The 25,280-nt window shown below is 34.1% G+C and overlaps 1 protein-coding gene across 9 annotated transcripts in view; it reads left to right on the forward strand.

The window, feature by feature from the left end:
- RUG1 (Regulator of chromosome condensation (RCC1) family protein) overlaps positions 1-25,280 on the forward strand; it is a 274,217-nt gene that overhangs the window by 165,232 nt on the left and 83,705 nt on the right. For 7 of the 9 annotated variants that reach the window (XM_089809717.1, XM_089809722.1, XM_089809719.1 and 4 more), the window contains 3 exons: positions 14,131-14,185; positions 14,335-14,401; positions 14,512-14,548. The exons of the other annotated variants lie outside the window; for them this stretch is intronic. In XM_089809717.1, the coding sequence (XP_089665843.1) occupies positions 14,131-14,185; positions 14,335-14,401; positions 14,512-14,548 (159 nt within the window). The remainder of the gene's footprint in view (positions 1-14,130; positions 14,186-14,334; positions 14,402-14,511; positions 14,549-25,280) is intronic. 9 annotated transcript variants of the gene reach the window in all.

A 25,280-nucleotide genomic window follows, 5' to 3' on the forward strand; every position in this document is an offset into this window, starting at 1 on the left:
ATTTTTGATATTGTATTACAGAAAAACAAAGGAGAGTGAAGGCACAATAGGAAGTTTCTGTTACAATTGGGTGAACTTGAACGGGTATGCATACCAAGGCTAGAATAACACAGTTGATAGGAGTGGACAGTAGAGAAGAGAGACAATACTGAGAACAATGACAATTAATAACAGAGCTCGATTTCAAGTCTATCTCATTGAAGCTTATGCCTGTCTGAATGAAAAATCAGCTGGGAGGACATTTTCAGCAATAGTAGTTGTTTGAGTTGCTTCTAAATTTCACAAACTATTAAATCCGTAACTTATAATCTTTCTGGTCTGATTACAGACTGGTTTGATCTGTTCTTACATGACTTAGAGTAATCCAAATACCTTTATATTATCCTCGTAGGGATATCGGCATCTACACTTAGGATTAGTTTAGAGTTAAGTAAACTCAATTTTTGTTAAGTTAATTTTAAACTTATTATTCCTTGGTAAAGTCGCCGACTTCTAGGATGGATTAAAGATTGTTTTGGAAGGGACATGTCCCTTGAAAGGACATGTCCCTAGGTCTCTCTATTTAGTATGGGTATGGTTGAAGTCTAAGAGCACACAAAATACAAAATAGTCTGCTCCTTAGTCAATACTGCCCACCTATGATTTGCAGAATTAAAAGATAGAATTTTGAATTAGATTTCTAATTCAATTGAAGGCAATACTTTGAAGTTATACACAACAAGTCACAAGGAGAGAAAGAAGATCAAATCTAGTCTATATAATCATAGAATTTGCAGAAACTTTACATGGTATCAGAGCTCTGGTAGTCGAACCTTGGCTCTGCAAAATTTAGTAATTAGACTTGATATATATCTAGCAACTATCTCCTATTTTCAATGACATACACAATGAAACTCGAGGATAGGTTTGATGGGAAAGAACACTTTGATGTCTAGAAATTCAGAATCATGATGATTCTTGAAGAAAATGAAGTAAAACAATTTGTTGATATAGCATTCAAACAACCTCTAGTTGAACCTCATAAATCTATCTGGAGCAAAAGAAATAGGAAAGCCATTCAATTTATATTAGATGGAGTAAAAAATGATATTGTACCCATGCTTACAAAACATCAAACATCATTTGATATGATGAATGCATTACTACATGCATATGAGGTCAACAATGCAACTAGAGTTCTTGCACTGAAAAGACAATTAAATCACATACAAATAAAGAAAGGAGAATCAATGAATTCTTACTTTCTAAGAGTTGCCGGCATTAGAGATGAACTGTCAATTATAGGAACCATTATTAGTAACATAGAATTAACACTAATGGCCATAGATGGATTACCAAATTCATGGGAAACTTTTGCACAAGGAATAAGTACCAGAGATAAACTTCTTGAATTCAACAGACTTAAGTGGGATTGTCTTCAAGAAAAATCTAGAAAATTAAAGGAGAGAGATTGAAAAATAGAAGATGAAGAACTTCATGTTCTTAATACAAACTCCTATAAGGGTAAGAAGAAGCATTTCAAGAAGAAAAAGAGAAATCAAAAGAATGGAAAATCCAATAAATATCTATCCAAAATAAAGTGTTTCAAATGTGAAAAGTTTGGACACTTCAGATCTAATTGTCCTGAGAATTCTAAACAACAAGCAAACTGTACAAACGTTACTAGGGAAGAAGATACCTATGATCCTGAGAATCCTGTATTGTATTCATCGCTATCAAATGAAATCTCAAGTAAAGCATGGGTAATTGATAGTGGGTCTAGACATATAATAGGATACAAAGAGGCACTAGACTCTATTTCAGAAAAGGTTAATGGTGAAGTTACCATTGGTGATAATTCAACACATTCCGTGGAAGGAATTGGAAACTGCACCTTGAAACTAAAAGCAGGAAATTCTTTTCTTCTCAAAGGTGTACTCTACGTACCAAAAATAAAAATAAATCTAATCTCAATTACAGCTCTTGAAGATGATGGGCATAACGTTGCATTTGTGGACGGTGAAGTAATAACCTTGGCAAAGAACTCCTCTATTAAGAAAGCTAAGTTGATTGGTCAGAGAACAGGATATTTGTATGAATTAAATTCTGAATCTAGTCAACCTATTCAAGCCTTAATTCATGAAGCTGCAGACATAAATGAAATATGGCACAAAAGATTAAGGCATCTAAATTTCGAAACCTTATCAACTATGGAGAAGATGGTTACTGGCTAAGTTGCCGGTTTGGGTTCGGTTCCAAGTTCATGGTTCAAGAACCAGTTCTCTAGTTCGACAAAATTTTGGAAAGGGGTTTGGGTTCATTTGGATTTGTTAGTACAAAAACATGTAAAAATTATTAAAAAAAAATATATACATCTTTATGAAGCATGAGTTAAAATTAGAATGTTGCATAGTAGCATAAACACATTTAAACAACAAAAACAGCATAAACAGCATAAACAATAACATATCATGGTGATCATACCATCATATAGTAACATAGTTCAATCAAGATTCAACTTCAACATCAAAGATGAAAGATTCAAAACATTTAAAATATCAAGTTCAAATATCATTGTTTCATGTTCAGGGTTTAACAGTGACTAAATGAATGAAAATCTATTAAATTCTGAATTTTTAGTTCTAAGTTCTTCAATCTTCATCTTATCATATTCATCTTCTTCTTCATCTCCTCCTTCTCCGCCTTCGCTATTACTTGCACCAAGGCCAATGGGATCAGCTGTAGAATCAACAATGGTATTGGCATCAAAGTCATCAAAATCATCAATTGTAAGCCCAACAGTGGAAGCGTCCAAGTCCACAATTTTTGCATCTACATCTCACTTCTTTGTCTCCCCTTCTTTGTATTCTTGACTCTTGTGCGAAAGAAGGCGCAAGTTGTTATGCACAAATACTAGGTTCTCTGCTTTTTTTGATTGCAACCTATTGCGCTTCACCAAGTGGATGAAAGAATAGGTGCTCCAATTTCTTTCTGATGCAGAAGAACTAGCAACCTATAAAGACAACATAGGGTAAGCAATTAAAAAAGAATTAATTCAATCTTATAAAAAAATTCTTTTGAACATAAAGTGAGCTAATTTTTTAAAAATAAAACTTATCTGTGATATAACTTTGATTGCAAGGGGCTGCAATGTTTGGAAATTTTGGCCATGGAGGTACCACCAAGCATGAGCATCCTTCTTGAACCGATGACGAAGAGCATCATTACTTAGACCTCTAGCATTGACAAACTCTATGAACTCATCCATGATTACATCTCTTATATCATCATCAGGAAATATTCTTCTAAATACTGCTTGGTACCTGTCAGACACTTCCATATCTCTATATGGTGGCAACTTCCTGGTAGATCACAATATTGTGAACTATAGTATTTGGGGGTCAAGGCATAGGCAAGCAAATGTATGGAGTGGTCATTTTGTTCCATCTTTCACCAATAATTTTTTGCACTTGTTTGAAAAGGTCTCTTGCGGATCTTGCTCCTCCTCATTTATATGGTGGCAACCTTCCTGGTAGATCACAATATTGTGAGCTATAGTATTTGGGTGTCAAGGCATAGGCAAGCAAATGTATGGAGTGGTCATTTTGTTCCATCTTTCACCAATAATTTTTTGCACTTGTTTGAAAAGGTCTCTTGTAGATCTTGCTCCTCTTTATTTATAACTTGCCTAATCTTCTCAATCATTGAGTTTATGCCATCATAAATCTCTCCAAGGCAAGGCCTATCCATGTCAGTGTACCTAAGCATGCTCATAATGGGCTCGGTGATCTTAAGAAGATATTCCACACGTTCCCACCATGACTCAACCAATAGCCTATCCTTTATTTTGTTTTCCCTTTCAGTGTTCTTTTGCTTCCATACACCCCAATTGTTGCTGATTACCATACCTTGAAGTGCATCTTTCACTTGCACAAGTCGTCTTAAGACGATTATATGTGATGCAAAATGGGTCTCAACAATCTGTGACATAAATTAGAGCAAAAAACAACAACTATTAGATACATATTTTAGAAAACTAAGAAAAGTATACACATTGGCAATTGCACAAGTAAATATGAAAAATCAGAAATTGTCAAATATTAAAAATTAAATTACTAACTCGAGTTCAAGTTCATTTACCTTCAATAGCTCCAATTTTGAGTGGTTCCTGAAAAGAAATTGAGTCATGTGGTGGTTTGTGAAAAACATTTGTATGTCCTCAGCCTCTTCATACATTGTTTTGATCCACTCAATTTGGTTCCCAATCTTTTGTAGCATAAGATTGAGTGAATGGATTGCACAAGGTGTCCAAAAGATATGTTGATATCGTGATTCAACCAACAAATCTGCTGCTCTACAATTCTTTGCGTTGTCCATTATGACTTGGACAACATTTCTTGCACCCACTTGTTCAATGGCCTCAATTAGGATATCAGCAATAAATGGCCCATCTTTTACTTTGCCCTCACAATCCACCGCTTTCAGAAACATTGCCCCTTTAGGGGACACTGCAAGGACATTGATCAAGGGACGGTTCCTAGAATCCTTCTAGCCATCTGAAACAATTGTCACCTCTGTCTCAACCCATGAGTCCCTTACGAGCTTCAATTGATTTTCAACTTGTTGGACGTCATCATCCAACAAGGTGGTGTGCACTATCTCATACTTGGAGCCACAATACCCTTTTGGAGCTTCATTGGCACCCCTCACCATGTCCTTCCAAAATGGAGAGCGGACAACATTAAAAGACAACCCATTTGCATACAAGCATCTTCCCACCTTAATTTTAGCAATTTCCCAAGCCTTAGTTTGAAGAGAAGTTTCTAGTGGCCCCTTTCTTTTGTGTACAATGGGGATAGATTCAGTGTCAATGTCCATTGTAGTACTGAAGAAGGGGTGGTCTTGTACTGTAACATCTGAGGGGGGCTGCACTCCCTTTGCTCTTTTACTTTTATTGCTACTGAGTTCTTTTGCCCTGTGTCCTTCTCTCTCTTCTGTTGCCTCATGCTCTTCAATATATTTTACCACAATTTGATTTGGTATAGGGACACCATTTTTGCTAGGGCAATTCTTGACTCCTCTTCCAGTATAACCACATAAATGACCTACCACACAATAATAAGAACTATTTCTTTCTACGCCACATCCTCGACATCTCCAACAGAATGCACCACCTCCTGGAATGGGTTTTATAATGTCTACATACTTCCATAGAGGAGAATCAGAGTTGGGTTCCATTCTTTGTTCGGTGTTGCCTATTGATGAAGAGGTAGATGACATTCCTTTCCCTATGGCAAGAAATTAGATACATGTTCATAATCTATATGCAAGAAAATGACAAATTTTGTTATAATGGAAAAGATTGAAGAACATGTGAAGATTGAAAGAGAAATGGAAAAATGGAAAAACTAAAACAAAAACAATAGAAAATGGAATTAAGATCTTACCTTTTGGTCCTTTTCCAGCCATTGCATGTTTGCAAATGTGTATGAATGATGCACAAACACTTGAAGAACACCAACAAATCAATCTTCAAACTCCTCCTTGCACAACTGGATGCTTGCTCAAAATCTTATGTGCTCTCCTTCAAGGCAAAATAACCCATTTAGAAACATCAAATGACAATGAGAGGGCACAAAACCAATTAATAACACCTTTTTAGGTTACATGGATGCCAAAAAAAATCCAAAATTGCAAATAAAACAGTCAAAGTCACGTTCGTAGTCGCGGGTTCGACCTTGGTTCGAATTTTTGGACGTGGTTCACCAGGGTTCGAACCAGATCGAACCAAGCCTGCAAAAAAGGACCCTGGTTGAAACCAAGTTTGAACTGGACCTGAACCTGGAACTGGATCGAACCAATTTGTGGTCTAGAGGGGGGGGGGAGGTACCGATGCAACCTAGGTTACTGGTTTACCTAAACTTAATAAAGACCACTCAAGCATATGCAAAGGGTGTGCACCGAGTAAGAACACCAAAAGTCCACTTCATGATAGCACTAGAAAAACAAATAATGATTTGGAATTAATTCATTCATATTTATGTGGACCTATGTCTGATCTTTCTCTTGGAGGACTTTGGTACTATATTTTGTTCATAGATGATTTCTCTAGGAAAACATGGATTTACTTCTTAAAGTGCAAAGAATCAGAAAAAATCCTAAAGAGATTTAAAGAATTCAAAACATTAACTGAAAACTTATTAGGACATAAAATTAAAACTCTTAGAACTGATAATGGAGGAGAATACACCTCAGATTTGTTTAAAAGGTTTTGTAAAGAAACAGGAATTAAGAGGGAGTACGTTGTTCCTTATACTCTAGAACAAAATGGGGTAGCAGAAAGAAAGAATAGAACGATTATAGAAGCTGCTAGAGCTATGATATTTGGTCAAAATCTAGAATATTATCTTTGGACAGAAGCCTCTTGTATTGCTGTCTATATTCAAAACAAAAGCTCTCACTCTTACCTTAGAGATAAAACTCCTGAAGAAGTATTTACTAAAGTTAAACCCAATATAAGTCATCTTAGTATTTTTGGGTGTCCCGTATATATCCATGTTCCAAAAGAAAAGAGAACCAAGTTAGAACCCTTAGGGAGGAAAGGTATTTTTGTAGGGTATAGTGAAACATCTAAGGCATATAGGATTTTCATACCTAGATAGAAAAGTATTGAACTTAGTAGGGATGTAATTTTTGAAGAAGATCTAGCATTCAAAAGAGCCTTAAGTTCTGAAGAACCTTCTCCTTTACCTAGTTCTAAAAGAAATAGTGAGTTTGAGTCCCAGAGGGAGAACATAGAAGAAATTGAAGATGAAATTCAAAATCTAAATCTAGGAGAAAATCAAAATTCAAAGAAAATACCACTTTGGGCCGTTAAAACAGTTAAGGAAGCACAGGACTTTGCTGCACCTTTTAGAACAGTCAGAGAAAGAAAAAGACCTAAAAGATTCTCTAGTTATACAACAAACATGAGTGATTTATCCAAAACAGAACCAACCAATCCTTCTAATGCTATTAAACATACAGCTTGGAAAGAAGCTATGATAGAAGAATACCAATCTATTGTGAAGAATGATGTTTGGGAAATTGTTCCAAGACTTAAAGGGAAATCTGTGGTTTCTTCCAAGTGGATATTTAAAATAAAGCATGCTACTGACGGTAGCATTGAGAAATATAAAGCTAGATTTGTAGCCAGAGGATTCTCTCAGAAAGGAAAGATTGATTATGAAGAAAATTGCTCTTGTCGCTAGATATACCTCTGTAAGAGCAGTTCTAACAATTGCAGCATCGAAGGGATGGAAAGTACATCAGATGGATGTAAAAACAACATTCCTAAATGGAAAGATTGCAGAAGAAGTATATTTGGAGCAACCTGAAGGATTTGAAACTCATAATTCTAACATTTTTGTTTGCAAGCTCAAGAAAGCTCTCTATGGGCTTAAATGAGTTCCAAGGGCTTGTTAAGAAAGAATTGATAAGTATCTCACCGGCTTAGGATTTTCCAAGAATGAAGCCGATCTAAATTTATATTATAAAAGAGATAAAGATGATATGGTAATTCTAATACTGTATGTTGATGATTTACTAATAATAGGTGATGATCATCTTATAGATCAATGGAAGAAAGCTCTAATTAGAGAATTCGAGATGAAAGACTTGGGACTTCTTCATTACTTCTTAGGATAGGAAGTACGACAAAATTTTGACAATATCATACTTAATCAAGGGAAGTATACATCAGACATTTTGAAGAGATTGAGAATGTGGAATTGCAAGTCTGTCTTCTCCAATGGAGACTAATCTACATAAACTTAAAGAAGCAGTAGGAAAATCACCTTCCATAGATTCTACTCTCTATAGACAGATGATTGGGTCCCTTATGTACTTACTACTTAGTAAATACAAGACATGATATTTTCTATGTTGTTAATGCCTGAAGCCAGTTTATGTGTGAGCCAAAGGAGATTCACCTAGTTGCAGTTAAATACATTATGAGATACTTACAAGGCATTATTAATTTTGGACTCAAATATGAGAAGGTTGGCCTAGATTTACATGGATTCACTGACTTAGATTGGGGTGGAAAAGTTAAAGATAGGAAGAATACTTAGGATGCTATTTCAGTTTAGGATCAGCGATGATATCTTGGATATGTAGAAAGCAGTCTTCAGTAGCTCAAAGCTCCATAAAAGCTGAATACATTGCAACAGCAATGGCCTCTGGAGAAGCAGTTTGGCTAAGGAAGTTACTTGTGGGATTATTTGGGCAAACCATGAATCCTACGATTATTCATTGTGATAATCAGAGTTCCATTAGGCTTTCGGTGAATCCAATTTTTCATGATAGGTCCAAGCATATTGAAATTCCTTACCATTATGTAAGAGATATGGTAGATAGGAATTTTGTAAAATTAGAATACATTTGCATTGCAGATCAGACAATAGACGCTCACCAAACCTTTATCTAGAGTAAAGATAGACCACTTCAGGAGAAGACTTGGTATGGTTGAATTGTAATCCATTTGTATTCTTTAAATTATTAATAAAATAATTTTATTTGTCAGGCTATTGACTGTTATGGGCTCCACCATTTGTATTCATTATTTAAGAGGTGACGATCTCTGAGATAATGAACACTTGTATAAAAGACATTATGAGAGATGACAATCTCTTAGATAATTTGCCAAACAGTAGAGTTCTATTGTAAAATCTAGATGAGTTCAGGATCATATTTCGATATAGACATTGCTATGTCTATAAGTTACAATTTGGATAAAGGAAGAATTTTGTAATTCTTCGAGGTTTATCCTGTGTTCTAGTAGATCTTAACTCAGGATCATGCTGTGATATAGGAATACTAGTATCTATGAATCACAACTTGGATAAATGAAGAACTTAATTATTCTTCAGATTTATCTTGTATATTGTATTCTTTGCAATATTGTTATCACTAGGGAGCAGTTATTTGTCATATCAACAGGTTTAGTAATATGACATTGTAACATGTGTTCTATGATGCCACATACTAAGAAGATTCAGATAGATATAAAGTATCAATTCTTGCTTGTTCATCTTTATTGATGTTGCTAGATATGATATCTCTCAGTATGATTATCAAGTTAAGAGGGAATGTTAAATCTGTAACTTATAATCTTACTGATCTGATCTATTCTTACATGACTTAGAGTAATCCAAATACCTTTATATTATCCTCTTAGGGATATTGGCATCTACACTTAGGATTAGTTTAGAGTTAACTAAACTCAGTTTTTGTTAAGTTAATTTTAAACTTATTATTCCTTGTTAAAGTCGCTGACTTCTAGGATTGATTAAAGATTGTTTTGGAAGGGACATGTCCCTAGGTCTCTCTATTAAGTATGGGTGTGATTGAATTCTAAGAGCACACAAAATACAAAATAGTTTGCTCCTTAGTCAATACTGCCCACCTACGATTTGTAGAATTAAAAGACAAAATTCTGGATTAGATTTCTAATTCAATTGAAGGCAATACTTTGAAGTTATACACAACAAGTCACAAGGAGAGAGAAGATCAAATCTAGTCTATATTCAGCCATAGAATTTGCAGAAACTTTACACAAACATGTTGCGGCAGCTACCTAGATTTATTATCAAGGATAATGAGAAAAAACTTGAAGAAAAGCTTTACCATATAAAAAGAGAGATTTCATATTTGCCTCAATCAAAACATGGGTTACTTCACAAGTTGGAAGCAATAGAGAAGTATTTATCCAAAATAGAAGAACTGGGGTCAAAAAATAAACATGTGAATATCATTCTTGCTGTGATTCCTTTGGCTAAGCCAGCAGTGTTGAGACATCCTGATAAGGAGGTAAGATTTGCAGTTACGCAATGTATTGTTCAGGTTATGAGAATAACTGCACCCTATAATCCATACAACAGGGAAGTGATGAAAGAGATATTCCAGTTGATTCTAGAAAGCTTTCAAAAATTATGTAATATCCATAATCCATCATTTGGTAAGGCAATCAATATTTTAGAAACAACAGAAAAACTTCGTGCTTGTGTGATTTTGTTGGACCCTAGTTATGAAGACTTAATTCATGATATGTTCCAACAATTCATGGTTGCTATAAAAGGGGACCTTAACGGAGATGTTATATCCTTTATGCAGTCCATTATGTCCTTGATAATCGAAGAGAGTGATGATGATTCACAAAATTTGTTTTCTGTCTTATTGGTTGAACTGAAACAAACACATGTCACTTCTTTTGATGCTTAAATGTTGGTTGGTAGTATCATCAAGCAATGTGAACAGAAATTGAAACTATTTTCAGCAGGGTGCAAGATTGTAGAAGAAAGGGAAAAAAAAATGTTTCAGCCTATAATGGGGAATGAAAGGAAAGACAAAACTAAATCATATGGGCAGCTTAACAAGGATGAAGCCGATGGTATTATACAGGATCAAAAGTCTGAACAAGGCACAACTATGGATCAGCTACCTGGGAATTCAAAGGAATCTTTATGCATTACGACATCATGTCCATTGGTTGATGACTATAGGATTGATAAATCATCTTTGGGATCAGCTAAATATGTAGCAACACTTGAGGATAATTGTTCCTATGATGAATAATACTTTCAATCAATATAATTCTGATTGGTTAGATCATAGTAACTTACTTTTTGAGATGGATGCTATGTGGATACTGGAGAATCCCTTATTTGAGTTTGAGAGTGGAATAGCTTTTGATGTTGATCACCAGTTACCAATTGATGCTGATTGCAAGCAGGTGATGACTGATTTATTACATTTGACAGAGGGACATGATGGTGTTTTCACTTACATGGTCAAGGAGCATATGAGTGAAGACAGTGTTGATGGGTATTCACTGATTGACTTTTCTGATCATTTATTTAATGCCTACAGTCACTCTGCTGTCACAAATATCGAGGATACTGTGGGTACTTGGTTGGTTACATTTCCCTTCATGAAGGAGGAAGCCATATCTATCTTGCTTCTTCAATATAGTTATAGATTCAGCATACCTGTGAGACGAGCAATGTTGTGGCAGTTTGATATCTTGGAGAATCTACTATTTTCTCGTATGGAACGACAGGATATTGCAAACAGTTGGGGAGATGTTTTTCTTGGGACCTAGGGGGAGCAACCACATGGTCAGTAATGTTTCAGGGAGTTGGTTGGCGTGATGTTGAGTTCCCATCTTTATTTAACTCTAGGAGTGCTTGTGATCTCAGTTGGAGTGAAGTTCTTAGTTGGATTCAGCACTCTCTCGCATATGTTAGCAACAAATGGTTGGTTGAAATGATAGATTATACACATGTAGTAATACAGGATCTTGGTATTAGCATGATTGGTGCATTACAGGTTTGGGATCTAGGTGTTGATAGTATATATCTATGGCTTATTGAGGATTTGGTTACAGCTCTACTCAGTTTGAGATTGGATGTAGTGATGATCAGAGTTGTACAGTCTACAGGTGCAATGTTTTCTCATAGAATTATATGGGATCCAGGGATCTGGCTGAGAGATAGATTGCAGAGTGACATCTTGCTTTGCAGTGCGGCCGAAATTGTTCTCAGTTTGGATTATAGGGCTACCTATAGACTCGTATGGGATCCTGGTACTGATTGCTTGAGGACAAGCAATTTTGAGGAGGGGAGATTTGTAATGTCCCCTTTTTGAGACATTAGAAATATTGAAGTCTTATTTTATATAATGTTAAAATTGACTATGAGACGTAGGCTCAAATTATTAAAAGGTCAATTTAATGTTATAAAGAGGACAAAAGGTCAAGGAGGAATAAGATGAAATGCTAGAGGGAATTTGAAGAGTCACAAGGGAATAGGACGAAAGCCAGAAGGGAGTCGAAGAGTCTTAGTTTGTGTATTAAAATGGGAAAGAGGCTCATGGCTGGGCATGCTTGATTTATTATTTCAGATTTCAGTTCCTCTCTTGCGAGAGTGTTTGGAAAGCTTCAACTTTCAGCTAGTATGAGAACCCCTCGCACTGACAGATAGTGGACACAAACCCATTGTCCGGAGAGACATCAATTCAGGTGTTTTGCATGTGCTTACCAGGTTCTTTTCTTAAGTTTTTTCAATCTGACTGTTAAGCTGTATTTAGGATTGGATGTTGGAAGTTGGTTATTGTATTGCTGTTGTATAATGCAATAACGTGTTCTAAGGAGTCGTATAAGAGCTTAATGGTCTTTTATATTACTAGTTTGTAACACATTTTATATGCTTGAATTCTTGAATACCATATGAGAAGAACTGAGTAATATCTTATGGTAAATCTTTTGATTTTCTATTGCGTTTCGCAATACATCTGCCTGTATTCAAGTGCTGAATATCAGTTTGAGGAAACAACTAGATAACTATCATTTGGGTTATTTCCTATGGTTTACATTGCTGGTTTTATATTACTGATTTGTGACGTACCTTTATATGTTCAAATTCTGAATAGTATCTCGGAAAGACGGTTATTGTGGAGAATCTGCTGGTTTTATTGTACATTGTATTATATTTGTCTATGTTGAGTTTGGGTATTATATTTAAGAAGTTGATTAAATATCTATTGGGATTTTTACTGGTTTTCAGTTGTGTTGGAAAAGCTCTGCAATGCTATATTGCTGAATATATTGTTGAATGGAAAGTTTAGTAAATATCCAGTTTGGGATATTACAATGTTTAATTAGGGGGTGACAATGTAGTGACACTAACCTAAGTGAAATGTAAGTTGTTTTTAGAAGACAACTTAATAAATTAAAACTAAACAGGATCGTGGTAGGATCGACCAGCCTTAAATGAACATGTTTTATTTAACATATGAAAATGTTAAAAGGGGCATGGCTGGTGGAGGAATAAAAGAAAACTTTTGGGGTTTTTTTGGATTCACTCTAGGTATTGGAAAATTGAATTGTAGTGTTCTTGTGAAGAGTAATGGATTCAGATGAGAAGATTAGACTTTGAGAAAAAAACTCTTAGAGGATAGATTGCTTGCAGGTGTGAAAGTCCACCCAAGAGCATTCGTTCAGAAGTTTGCAGGAAGATTAACAATGTCAGATTTGCATCAGAGGTGTGGCAGGATTCACTGTTAGCACACAGCAAGGAGCAGATCTGGACATTTTTAGATATTATATTTACATCAATCAATTTGTACAGAAGCTGTACCATTACTTGGTGAGAAATAGTGATCAATGAGGTAATGTGAGGGGTTGGTACATGAAATCAAATTGGTGGAAGTTCTTATTTTTATCCAGATAATACAGATCCAGAGATTGCAAGAATATCATCAGTGAACAATCATTTTCTTTGCTTGGTGTTAGTGTTTGGGGTTGCCTGGCAACTGTAGGCAGTGAGTAACCAGAAATATTATTGTGCTTTCAGTGCTATGATCCATTGATTTGTTGCTGTTGGAGTGTTATCAGAAATTTGAAATGCAAAGATCAAACCTGCTGTTATTACTTTTCTGTTATGTCTAGGCCTGGTATGTTTTTTAATTACTTTTATCACGATAAAGAAGTCCTATGTTTTTAAGGTTCATTAGTTCTCTTTATTTTTGTCCTTTGTTATTACTTTGTATTTCTCATCAATATCAAAAAACTAAAAATAAAAATCTGAATGCCACAGAACACCAAAAAATTCAGAAAGTTCTGTTTAAAAATCAGTATCTTGCAACTTCAGATCAAGAGTGATCACTGAATATAGACATATAGTAGATTACTACATATATAAACAGAGGACCATACACACAAATTTATAATTTAAAACAAATCGTCTTAATTCTCCTGGCAAAACAATGCTGAGGAAACTTAGCCCTTTACTATAAGTATTCATATAATAGATTACAATAAATGTGGGGCTGGATATGGAAATGGGTAGTACTATTTTTGAACCCAGGGCTTGGTGATTATTATTAGATTTCATTTTGATATTTTATTGGTGTTCTTTTTCTCTGCAACTATCATTGAGAGCCATCCGACAATTATTTTAGATTCCAAACTGATGGATTCAATAATTGTTACAGGATCTTAATTGTTTTGAATATGATTATAATTTCTTCATTTTAAGGATTTTATTTCCATTTTATTATGCAGTTCTTAGTAGTATAAAAAAAACTTGATTAATACATTGCATTTGTGTTCAGCCAATGGAGATGTGTACACATGGGGTTCAAATGAAAATGGTTGCCTTGGCCTTGGGTATGTACCATTTCTTGTTGGCGTGTTGGTGATGAATGCGTTAGCAATTGGTTTAAAATGTATCTCATCTTAGATTTTACATTTAAGGGTTTTCTGGTTGGGATTTGTAAAGGAAAAACATCCAAGAAATATTTACATGCCTCTGGCAGGTCTCAAAACTTAGCTCCTTCTCCAGAGAGAGTTCAAAGTAGCTTGATACCTTTACATGTCTCAGAGGTATGATATAAGATACATGCCATTGCGAGATGGTTTTGCAGGGATTGATATTTGCTTCTGTAGATTTATGTTGCAAAGGAATTTTCACAAACTGTGGTGTTTGTGTACAGATTTCATGTGGCTGGAAGCATACAGCAGTTATATCAGGCAAGGTTTTCTCCTTTCTTTATGAATATTTGTATTGTTAATTATATTATCTAATAAGTCAATAGTACGTACCCACATTCTGTTAATTATATTATCTAATGAGTCAATAGTACGTACCCACATTCATTTTACTCTTAATTTGTAATGATCTTTAATTATTCAGGAACTTTTTCAAATTTTCCTCTTTTTAATATCCCCGTCAAGATTAGACTATATAATTAAAATATAGACAAATAATAAATCAATAAAATAATAATAATGACATTATTATGATTTATTATAACCATACTATAATATTGCATAGTATATTACTGTTAAATATGAGAATTAAATAATTTAAATTAATATATAAATAGTAAGTATATTATGCAATAATATTAAAAATAGTATTATTAATATTAATCATAAGAAATGTAATATTTATTATTAATATAATTATATTATCAATGTAATATAATCAATATTATTTACGAAAGAACATGACTCTTAAGAATGAATGTGTATATATATATATATAGAGAGAGAGAGAGAGAGATATATATATATATATATATATATATATATATAGAGAGAGAGAGAGAGAGAGAGAGAGAGAGAGAGAGAGAGAGAGAGAGATTCGGGGAATACATAAATACGAGAGGTAAAACATTAGCTTGCAGAGAAATTTAATTAACAAATTAAATGTCCTCATAGGGGACATTACAATTGGTATCAGAGCTGTGCATCCTGCCAACCTGAGGGATTGATACTATTATGAGTAGAACACCATGGTATCAAAATCAGAATGATAATTTTTATTTCATTTTATAATTTTATTTCAAAGGATGAATGTGAAGACTAGTAGCGTGTGCCATTCCACATTTCAAAAGCTACCAAAACTCCATACTCTAAGCATCATAAATGTTGTGGCTCTCCAACACTATTTAAGCTAGAGGTGGAGTGTGTCGGCGACTCTGCACACAACATGTAGTTCTTACATATTTATGATAATAGTGAAAATAGGAAATTCTGGCATTCGATTCATAGAGGTTTGTCTACTACCACGAACCTAAAGCTGGAAATTATCATTTACAGAGTTATTGAACTATTTCTTTGGGGAGGCCAAACATATAAACTCATTTTATAAGGTTCAGTGGCTGGCTTGAGCGAATGATTTTTGTATTAATTGAATATCGTTGAATGGGGAACTTCATTGTCAAGAGAACTTATATTAATGATAAGTGCGATTACATTTCATAAAGCAAATATTTTGCTTGGATCTGATTTTTAAAAATGAAGTCGTAATGTCTGTGTAAAATTGTGTTAAAACCATGAGGCATCAAAAATATTACTGGTGCTGGCGGCAAAAAATGCATGTGGATTATATGTTTGAGTGTCGCTTGGCAGGTTGAGCAATGGAGAAATTGATATATTAGCGGAACTATTGTAAAATTTAACAAAAACTTAAAAATAAGCTTTAACCAATGATTGAGTTTTTGCTCTATTAATTCTCCCTCAATGATACTTTGTACAAAATTAAAGATTTTGGCATTCCTATTGGCCCATTCCTTGCTGTGAATTTGGTTTTCCGAAATTAATTCACCGCAAAGACAGTAGGTGTGTTGAGATGACTGTAAAGAAAAAAATATACTATTGGAAGACTTGGATTAAAGAATGGCATAGTAATGATGAATAATAATGAATTAATTTGAAGAATTAAATGATTTGTATCATTTGGTAAGAAAACAAATGTACGAAAATGACTTAAATGAACAACATTAGTCATACATAAAGAAGCCCGATTCAACATCGATGATAGTTTGTATCAAATTTGGTATTGGCTCCATGGAATCCCGATGGAAATAGCATTTTGTTGATGGGTTTAAAACTCATATACAAATGGTATAAATTTTATGGACAATCGTATAAGATAAATCAAAATAAATACAATCAAATAGAAGGCGTTCTTTTCAAAGAACAAAACTTCTTGTATGTCTGAGGCAGGTATGTATCACATGGTCTATTATAATGTAATAAGGGGAATACTAAAATCATTTATTTTAATTAACATGCTCAAGCCAATTATTATCTAAGCTAGAAGAAAAGAGTAGGAATGCAATACAGGAAAGGCCTATGTAATTTCGATCAATTGGTCATTCTGAGATTGGTAAGGATCAACGTCCTTGTAAGATGCCTTGAGGATTGACCGAGATGGGATCAAGTGTCCTTGAGGTTATTCCAAGATGGGATTAAGGGCTTGGATCCATAGAAACCTTGAGGAAGTCCATTAGTTTGTTTACATCCCAAGTATTCTTCCAAACTAAGAATGATAATAAGAGAAAACAAAATAGGCATGGGATCGGCTGTATTAATTTATCATGACTCACATTTTCTTTGAACTTATATATATATATGTGTGCGCGTGTGTGTGTGTACTAATCATCATTTGTGGTTGCAAGATTCTATTGAAGAAGTAAATTTTGTAAATCAACTTCTTGACTCTAGTGAACTGTAAAACATTACTCAAGAATGCGTGTATTATGTGTCTACATTGTGTTTGCTTCCTGTTTTCATGCATTCATGTGTGTGCTTCATGTTTATATGGGTCTGCTTCATGTTTTCTTGCATCCCTATGTCTACTTCTTGTATGCTTTGTGTTTTCATGCAATATGATGCATACCAAAATCCTTTTGCATCCAATTATATGCTTGTATGAGGGTTCTACAAGAAATGTTATTCATAAATGATTGTTTTGGTTGAGGTCAAACAAAATTTAAGAGGGGAGGACTCTGATATCCCCATCAAAATTAGAACTATGTAATTAAAATATAGATAAATAATAAATCAATAAATAATAATAATGATATAGTAATGATTTATTATAATTATACTATAATATTGAATATTATATTACTATTAAATATGAGAATTAAATTATATTTAGATTAATAAAATATAAAGTAAATATATTATGCAATAATATTAAAAATATTATTATTAATATAAATCATAAGCAATATAATTTTTATTATTAATATAATATATATAATTATTATTTACAAAAAGATACGACTCTAAGAAAGAATATATATAGAGAACATTAACATTGAGAAATGATCATCTGGGAAATACAAAAATAAGAGAGATAGAAAAATTAGTGTGTAGGGAAATTTAAATTAATAAATTTAATGTCCTAACAAGGGACATTACACTCTTTTAGAACATCAACACAGAGGAGGGTTCCATTCTATGTAATGATGCTTATATGGACTTTTATACTATATATAAGGTTGGTAATTTTCTTTTCAAATGTTGTGAATAGTAGATAGGCTGGTTGGTTTTTTCTTAACCTTATCTTCAATTGTTAATTTTGTTCATTTTGCTAATTTGGTTTGATTGTAATGACCCGTACCAACACTGTAATAAACCCAACCAGCACTGTACTGTCCTGAACCCGATTTTTCCATTTTCCCTTTAATTGTAAGTCTTAGAGTACAAACCCACTTAACAAATAACCAACAATATGAATAAACAAATGATATTCCAGATAGGTATTTGCTCAAACTCATTCTTAAATAACACATTCAGAAATACATCCACATGTAGATGAAAATACGAACAGCAAATAAAACCCGAATTCTCTCTAATAAATCCGTCTTTTCAAAATGATATTAAAGACTTCAAGCATATGAAAATGCAGTACAAATCAAAGCACTAAACTAGCAACTTTTCAACAATCCGGAAGCATTTTATTGCCTTATACAGCAGCAGTATAATAACCAGCAACTTCCAAATAACTTCTAAAACGTTATTGTATTATACAACAACAATATAATAGCCATCCAACCACAATCCAATCTTATACACAGATTTTATAGTCAGATTGGAAAACAAGAGAAGACCCTGTAAGCTAAACGAGACACCTGTGATGATATCTCCGCGGATAATGGGTTTGCGTCCACCACCTGTTTGCATGAGGGGCTACATCCTCACACGGGCTGAAAGCTGAAGCTTTCTGAATGACTCACAAGAGAGAATTGAAAATCAGAAGAATAAATCAAGCATGCCTAGCCATGAGTCTCTTTCTCCTTTTAATACACGAACTAAGACTTTTCGACTCCCCTTTTGCCTTCGTCCTATTCCTTGTGACTCTTCAACTTCTCTCTAATAAATCGTCTTATTCCTCCTCGTCCTCTTGTGACCACATGGAATATTAATTTGACATTTAATAATAAATCTCCAGCTTTCATTATCTCATTTAATATTGTAAATTCGTCCCTTCTTAATAATTCTAATGTCTCGAAAGAAGGGACATTACATTGATGGACGGTACATATTGGATACTTTTCATAGTTTGAAGGATCTTATGTTATTTAACAATATCGGATTTCCACAATCCATTAGATGTGAGCTAGTTTATTTCTGGATTTTATTGTGTGTTTTTTTTATCATCAATGTTTCGGATCACACTCTGTGATCCATCATCAGGATGAGTGTGATTCGGAATGTTGATCGGATCACAAAGTGTGATCGGAAATATTGATGTTAAAGAAACACAATCGAATCTAGAAACAAACTAGCTCACATCTTATGTTACATCATCTATGGAAGTTTTTGGACTAAGGTATGCAAAGTTAAGGAAGATGACATGCAAAAGGTTGGAAAGATGACAACATCTAGGTGGCATCTATTGAGCATGATTGAGAAGAGAAAAGATCCAAGAGTGATGAGTCGATAACACATGAATTGGGGAGTCTAGTTTGAATAAAATAGAAAAGCATGGATCAAAATCTCAGAATTATAAATAAACTCAAAGCTACTTTTATTTTGCTTCAAGTGAAGATAACTCGCAGAATGTTCTCACAACAAAAATCACCACTCATCCTCTTTAGAATCTTTGTCCCATGAGAAATCATTTACCATGGTCAAATTGAATTTCCAAAGGAAGGCAATTAGGAGCAGGAAGGAAGCTTTCTGATAAAGTATGAGAGTGCATTGAACATACACTATGCCCCAAAGTGCCATTTAAGGCATGCAACTACCAAAATATTAAATATATATTGTTTTCCATAGTGCTGACTTTTTTGTGCCATTCATTCTATGTGAGACAAGGATGCCAAGACTTCGGCAATTTATGGAGCATACCTCATTGGAAAAGTTGGATGGTAGGTTGAAGGCATCAACTTCTTTTCATCCACATATTGTTGAATTAAAATGATAAGTAGAACAATGGTTCAGCACTTGGGGAGGTATGACAAGAAGCATGCTACGACTTGGGGTTAAAATTTGGCATAGATTAAACTTCTTAAAGTATGGAAAAATCATATATTTAGGCTATAAGACACAAAAATAGAAGACCAATACAATATATACGCCTAATTTGGAACCTGAGTTGCCACCCAGTTTTGTTATTTTGTGGATTTATATTTTCTAACACAAAATGTTTTGTTCTCAAAACTAATTCTCTTAAAAAATGATGTTCTTTTTCACAAAACATGCTTTAATTTGTTAACTCAAAGCCATGATGATTTGTGTTTTATGACCATACCAATAGTAGAATAAATTACCAGAGTATCTTATCCTCTCTTGAGTGAAGTCATGTGTATGCTAAGATTGTGAATGATCATATGATTGACTCCATGGTTTTATATGAGATTTTGACTCTAGATAAGCTCAATGGTTGGTGTGATATGCTAGTATCACGAGGGTACTTAAGGTATTTTGTTAGGTCGATTTCAAATGGTACTGGTTTATGGGAAGATATGGAAATACAAGTACTTTTTTGGATTTTCATGAAATGCAAAAAGTAAATGAGAGTAGGATTGATTGATAGATCTAGTCTAATCCTAAAAGCTTGAAAGATGAATACTACTATGATGAAATCCACAAAGTTTTGTTTTTGCCAAATTCAATAACACAAAGCCGGTGCAATCGTCAAGGATTGTTTAAATAATTTTCATATATGAACACCATCATAACAAACAATGTACATCAATGCTAGAAGTAAAACATCCACATAAGGGCTTAGAACCCATCTTACATTGTGGTTAAAAATCAACTAAAGAACAAAAGGTATGGGGAAAACAATTTCATTGTAACACTATTATCATTTGCATTTATCTAAATACTTGCAAACGAATCTACTCTAAGTGAGGAAACAAAGAGAACATGTAAGCACCAAAATACAATCAAGAGATTGCCAAACCTTAATGATGACTCTACTATCTTTGCAGGTCTTAAGAAACAATCTCAAAGTTCCATCTTCTACAAATGAAAAATGAGGCCTTTATATAGGTCTTAGTTTAGAAGGGGTGGCTAGGATTTAAACAAAATAAATGGCCTAGAGTTTTCCACCTCAATCTTTATAGTGTCAGGGAAAGAAGAGAATCTATAGTTAATGAGTGGGTCCATATGGACCAATAGAAATACAAGTCCACTTAGTAGGAGAATGGAATGAAATGAATGTTCACTATGCATTAAATGTTGTTGTAATATCCTTCCCTGATATACTCCCAAAATATTGCTCAAGAAAGTTTAAAAATAACAAAAGATTATTTATGCAATAAAGAAACCAACAAATCACTAGCAAATGTTCATGCAAATTACTTAGAAATGGTTATTATATTATAAAACAACAAAACAATATTTTCGTAAGTATTCCAATCTTAATCACCGGATTGGATAATAAGAACCTGAAATGCAAGGTGATCTTTGTCACGAATCCACTTTGAAGATGAACTGGGTTTTCGTCCAATCCACCAAGAAATCCTGAAGGTTTCTCTCCTCATGTTTCGGCAAGAGAATGTTAGAAGCTTCTCTAAAGAGAAATCAGAAAACCACTCACAAAACCAAACATGCCTAAATGAGCTCTTCCTTTTTTAAGCACAACTCGGCGACTCTTCCTCCTCCCCTTCATGTCTCTTCATTTTTATTCTCTTTTCCTTTTAATTTCTCCTTTTACCACTTAAGAGAATAATATAACCATATTATTAAGATGCACTTTCATTTTAAAGATCACTTTATTAAATTATGTAATCCTTGAGCTAGTTGAAAAGGTGAGGTGGTTCAAGTCCAACACTGAAGAACCAGAAATGCGGATCCCTGTTGACTTACTATAAATAGTAAGTTTTTGCAAACCCTGTTATCTCAACTCTAATTTGCCTGAAACTGAAGATGTCAATGTCAAATGTCGCACTGTTCCTTTCAAAGTCTTGGTTAGCCCATGGGACCATGGTGAAAAGGGCTAATGATGCCTTTGGAAATAATAACTAGAAAAATAGGACATTACAATTCTCCCATCCTGAAGATATTTTTCCCTCAAGCAATCAGTATCTACATGTAACCAAAATGCATGGATCCCATATCAATCTCAATGAAGCTGCTCCACCAAATTGCTGCACTACTCTGATACAAATAACATGTCTAGAATTGTGAAGTTGCTTACCGATTCCCCACAACAATGCACCAATCATACTCATCAAGATTTTGGATCACTCCATGTGCATAATCTATCAAATCTGCTTGCCATGTGCTGCTATCATATGTGGAAAAATCCTCAATCCAACGAAGAACCTCACTCCAGTTGAGATCACAAGCTCCACTAGAGTCAAGCAAAGGTGGAAGCTCATCATTATGCCAATCAGCTCCTTGAAACAATATTGACCATGTAACTGATTCACAAACAAAAAGGCCATCCATCCTCTGAGCTATCTGGAATATCCAACTGCCTTGACTTTGTTTAGTGTCTCAAGTATATAGCTTCATTTGGATTGAAGCATCCTTATATGGATTTTGTATTGATGCATATATTCATCCAAAAAAAATTTAATTGTATGTAACAGTATTAATCTCAAATAAGGTTATGGATCATCCGTTTAGTTAATGTTTAACATAACTGTTTTAATGACATCGTTCTCTCTAATGAGATTCACGACCATGAAAGGTTGTGACTTCCCATGGCTTTTTCCATGGGGGAAATCACAACCTTTCATGGTCGTGACCCTTGGACATATACTTATCCAAGTCAATGGCTTATGCTTCACACAAAACAATAACCAAGGCAATTAGTAGATTCATCAGTCATCGCAATCACAATTATTATATTCAGGAACATTGATTAGATCATCATACGATCAAATACTTGGATAAATATCAAAACCATATTAAGTATACAGGTCTGAATTAATAGATTGGATTTATTCCCTAGAAAAGATCCATTTTAACATGGTATCAGAGCTTAACTAGAGAATAATCAGTATTCATATTCGTTCCTCACCTCATTGAAAAAAAGAGAGATCTCAACCTAAATCAAAATGGTGAACGAAATCAAAGTAGAAGACAGATTGGAAGGGGCTGTAAACCTCTCCTTGTGGAAAATTCGAATTATGGCCTTGCTTGAAGATCTCGAACTAGATTCTTTCATAGAAGTAAGATGCCTGAAGAAGAATCAGAAAAAACTTGGAAAAGACATAACAATAAAGCTAAGAAGATTATAATTGATGCTGTAAGGGATCGCATACTTCCCTCCATAGCAAGATTGAAAACAACATATGAAGTGTTGAAAACTATAAAAGATACATTTGAAATAAACAATGCAAGTAGAATATTGACATTAAAACATCTACTCTTAAATATAAAAATAAACAAAGGATAGTCAATAACAAATTATTTTTTAAGAATCTTTGAGATAAGAGACTAACTTACCACAATTGGAAACAATGAAGATGATGAGGAACATACACTAATTTCTCTAAGAGGCTTACCTATATCATGGGAACTTTCCATTCAATTTGTAAGTTGACCCTCACTTCCAAAGTTTGATCAACTCAAGAATGAGTGTATTCAAGAGGAATCCCAGTTAATAGCTAGAGGAATTTGCAGAAATCAAGAAGGGGAGATTCAAGCCTTACATAACAACAACAAAGGGAAGAAGAGGAAATTCAAACTAAAGAGAGGAAATTATTTTTTAAGAATCTTTGAGATAAGAGACTAACTTACCACAATTGGAAACAATGAAGATGATGAGGAACATACACTAATTTCTCTAGGAGGCTTACCTATATCATGGGAACTTTCCATTCAATTTGTAAGTTGACCCTCACTTCCAAAGTTTGATCAACTCAAGAATGAGTGTATTCAAGAGGAATCCCAATTAATATCTAGAGGAATTTGCAGAAATCAAGAAGGGGAGATTCAAGCTTTACATACCAACAACAAAGGGAAGAAGAGGAAATTCAAACCAAAGAGAGGAAATAACTCTCAATATCATAAAGAAAAGGATCTATCCAAAGTTCAATGCTACTGATGTGATTAATTTGGTCACATCTGAAAAGATTGTTCTGAAAGAAAGAAAATTCAAGCTACCATATCAGAATCTCATGAAGTGGAAAATCCTCTATTCTATGTAGTGTTGTAAAGTGAATTAAATACAAGTAATAATATTTGGATAATAGATAGTGGAGCTTCAAGACAAATAACTGGATTCATAAATCAGTTTGAAACATTTAAAGGGTATTGCATAGAAGAAGTCACAATTGGAGATAACTCTACTCATTGTGTGAAAGGAATTGGGACTTGTTCACTACAAATAAAAACATGAGAGACTCTTCTACTAAAAGATTTACTATTTGTACCAGGGATAAAAAGAAACCTAATTTCCATTTTTGGCCTAGTAAATCAAGGATACCGCGTCACATTCAATGAGGATAAAGTGTTACTATGGACTAAAAACTCCAACATTAAAAATGCCTTAAGCATAGGATCAAGAGATGGAAGCTTGTACAAATTAAACATTAAAGCAAAACATCTAGCTCTGAGTCAAAAAGTCCATAATTCAAATGAACTTTGGCATAGAAGATTAAGACACCTTGGCTTTAGTGCTCTTCCTACCATAGGGAAAATCACCATAGGTATACCTAATCTCAAAACTGATCACATTAGCATTTGTAAAGGGTGTGCTCTAGGAAGAAATAAGAAAAGATACTTTCCTTTAAGTAAACACAAGTCAAACATTGTACTAGAACTAGTCCACACTGATTTGTGTGGACCCATGTCAACGCCTTTAGTGGGGAGATTATTGTACTATGTAACCTTCATTAATGATTACTCTAGGAAAACTTGGATATACTTTCTAAAACATAAAGAATCTAATGAAGTTTTACAAAAATTCAAAGAATTTAAAGCTCCTATGGAAAACCACACTGGAAAGAAAATAAAAACATTAAGATCAAATAATGGAGGTGAATACACATCTAACATCTTTAAAGAATTTTGTATTTTTGTTGGGATTAAGAGGGAGACTACAGTGCCTTATAACCCTCACCAAAATGGGGTTGTAGAAAGGAAAAATAGAACTATTATAGAAACTAGTGCAGGGGCACCTAGAAAGGTCCTCATTTTGGTTCTAGTTGGGTGGAATTTTTGGTATGTACTGACTCTAGCCAAGTCTTGCGTGTGAGTGAGTTTGGATCTTGTCAAGGTCATCTTTTTGGGTTGCATGTAATGTCCCCACTTTAGTTGTTGACCAAGTGTGTGTGCGTTAGCCTAGTTCTACATGGTCCTGAGGGCTAATGAAGGGTTTAAAGGGATCTTAGAGTGTTTTGGCCTAGTCATCTCCTGTTTGGGCCAAAACAGAGTCGATTTACTCAGTCTCAGGCATACTTTCTACTTTTAGTAAGTCAGCAGGATACAAGGGAGGCTAGTTTTGGTGAGAGCTTTCCGACGAGCTATCATTCGTGTTATTTGGAGTCCAATA

The sequence above is a fragment of the Cupressus sempervirens genome, chromosome 11 (assembly GCF_028749045.1).
Source record: "Cupressus sempervirens isolate cs-2001-9-10 chromosome 11, ASM2874904v1, whole genome shotgun sequence".
NCBI lineage: Eukaryota > Viridiplantae > Streptophyta > Pinopsida > Cupressales > Cupressaceae > Cupressus > Cupressus sempervirens.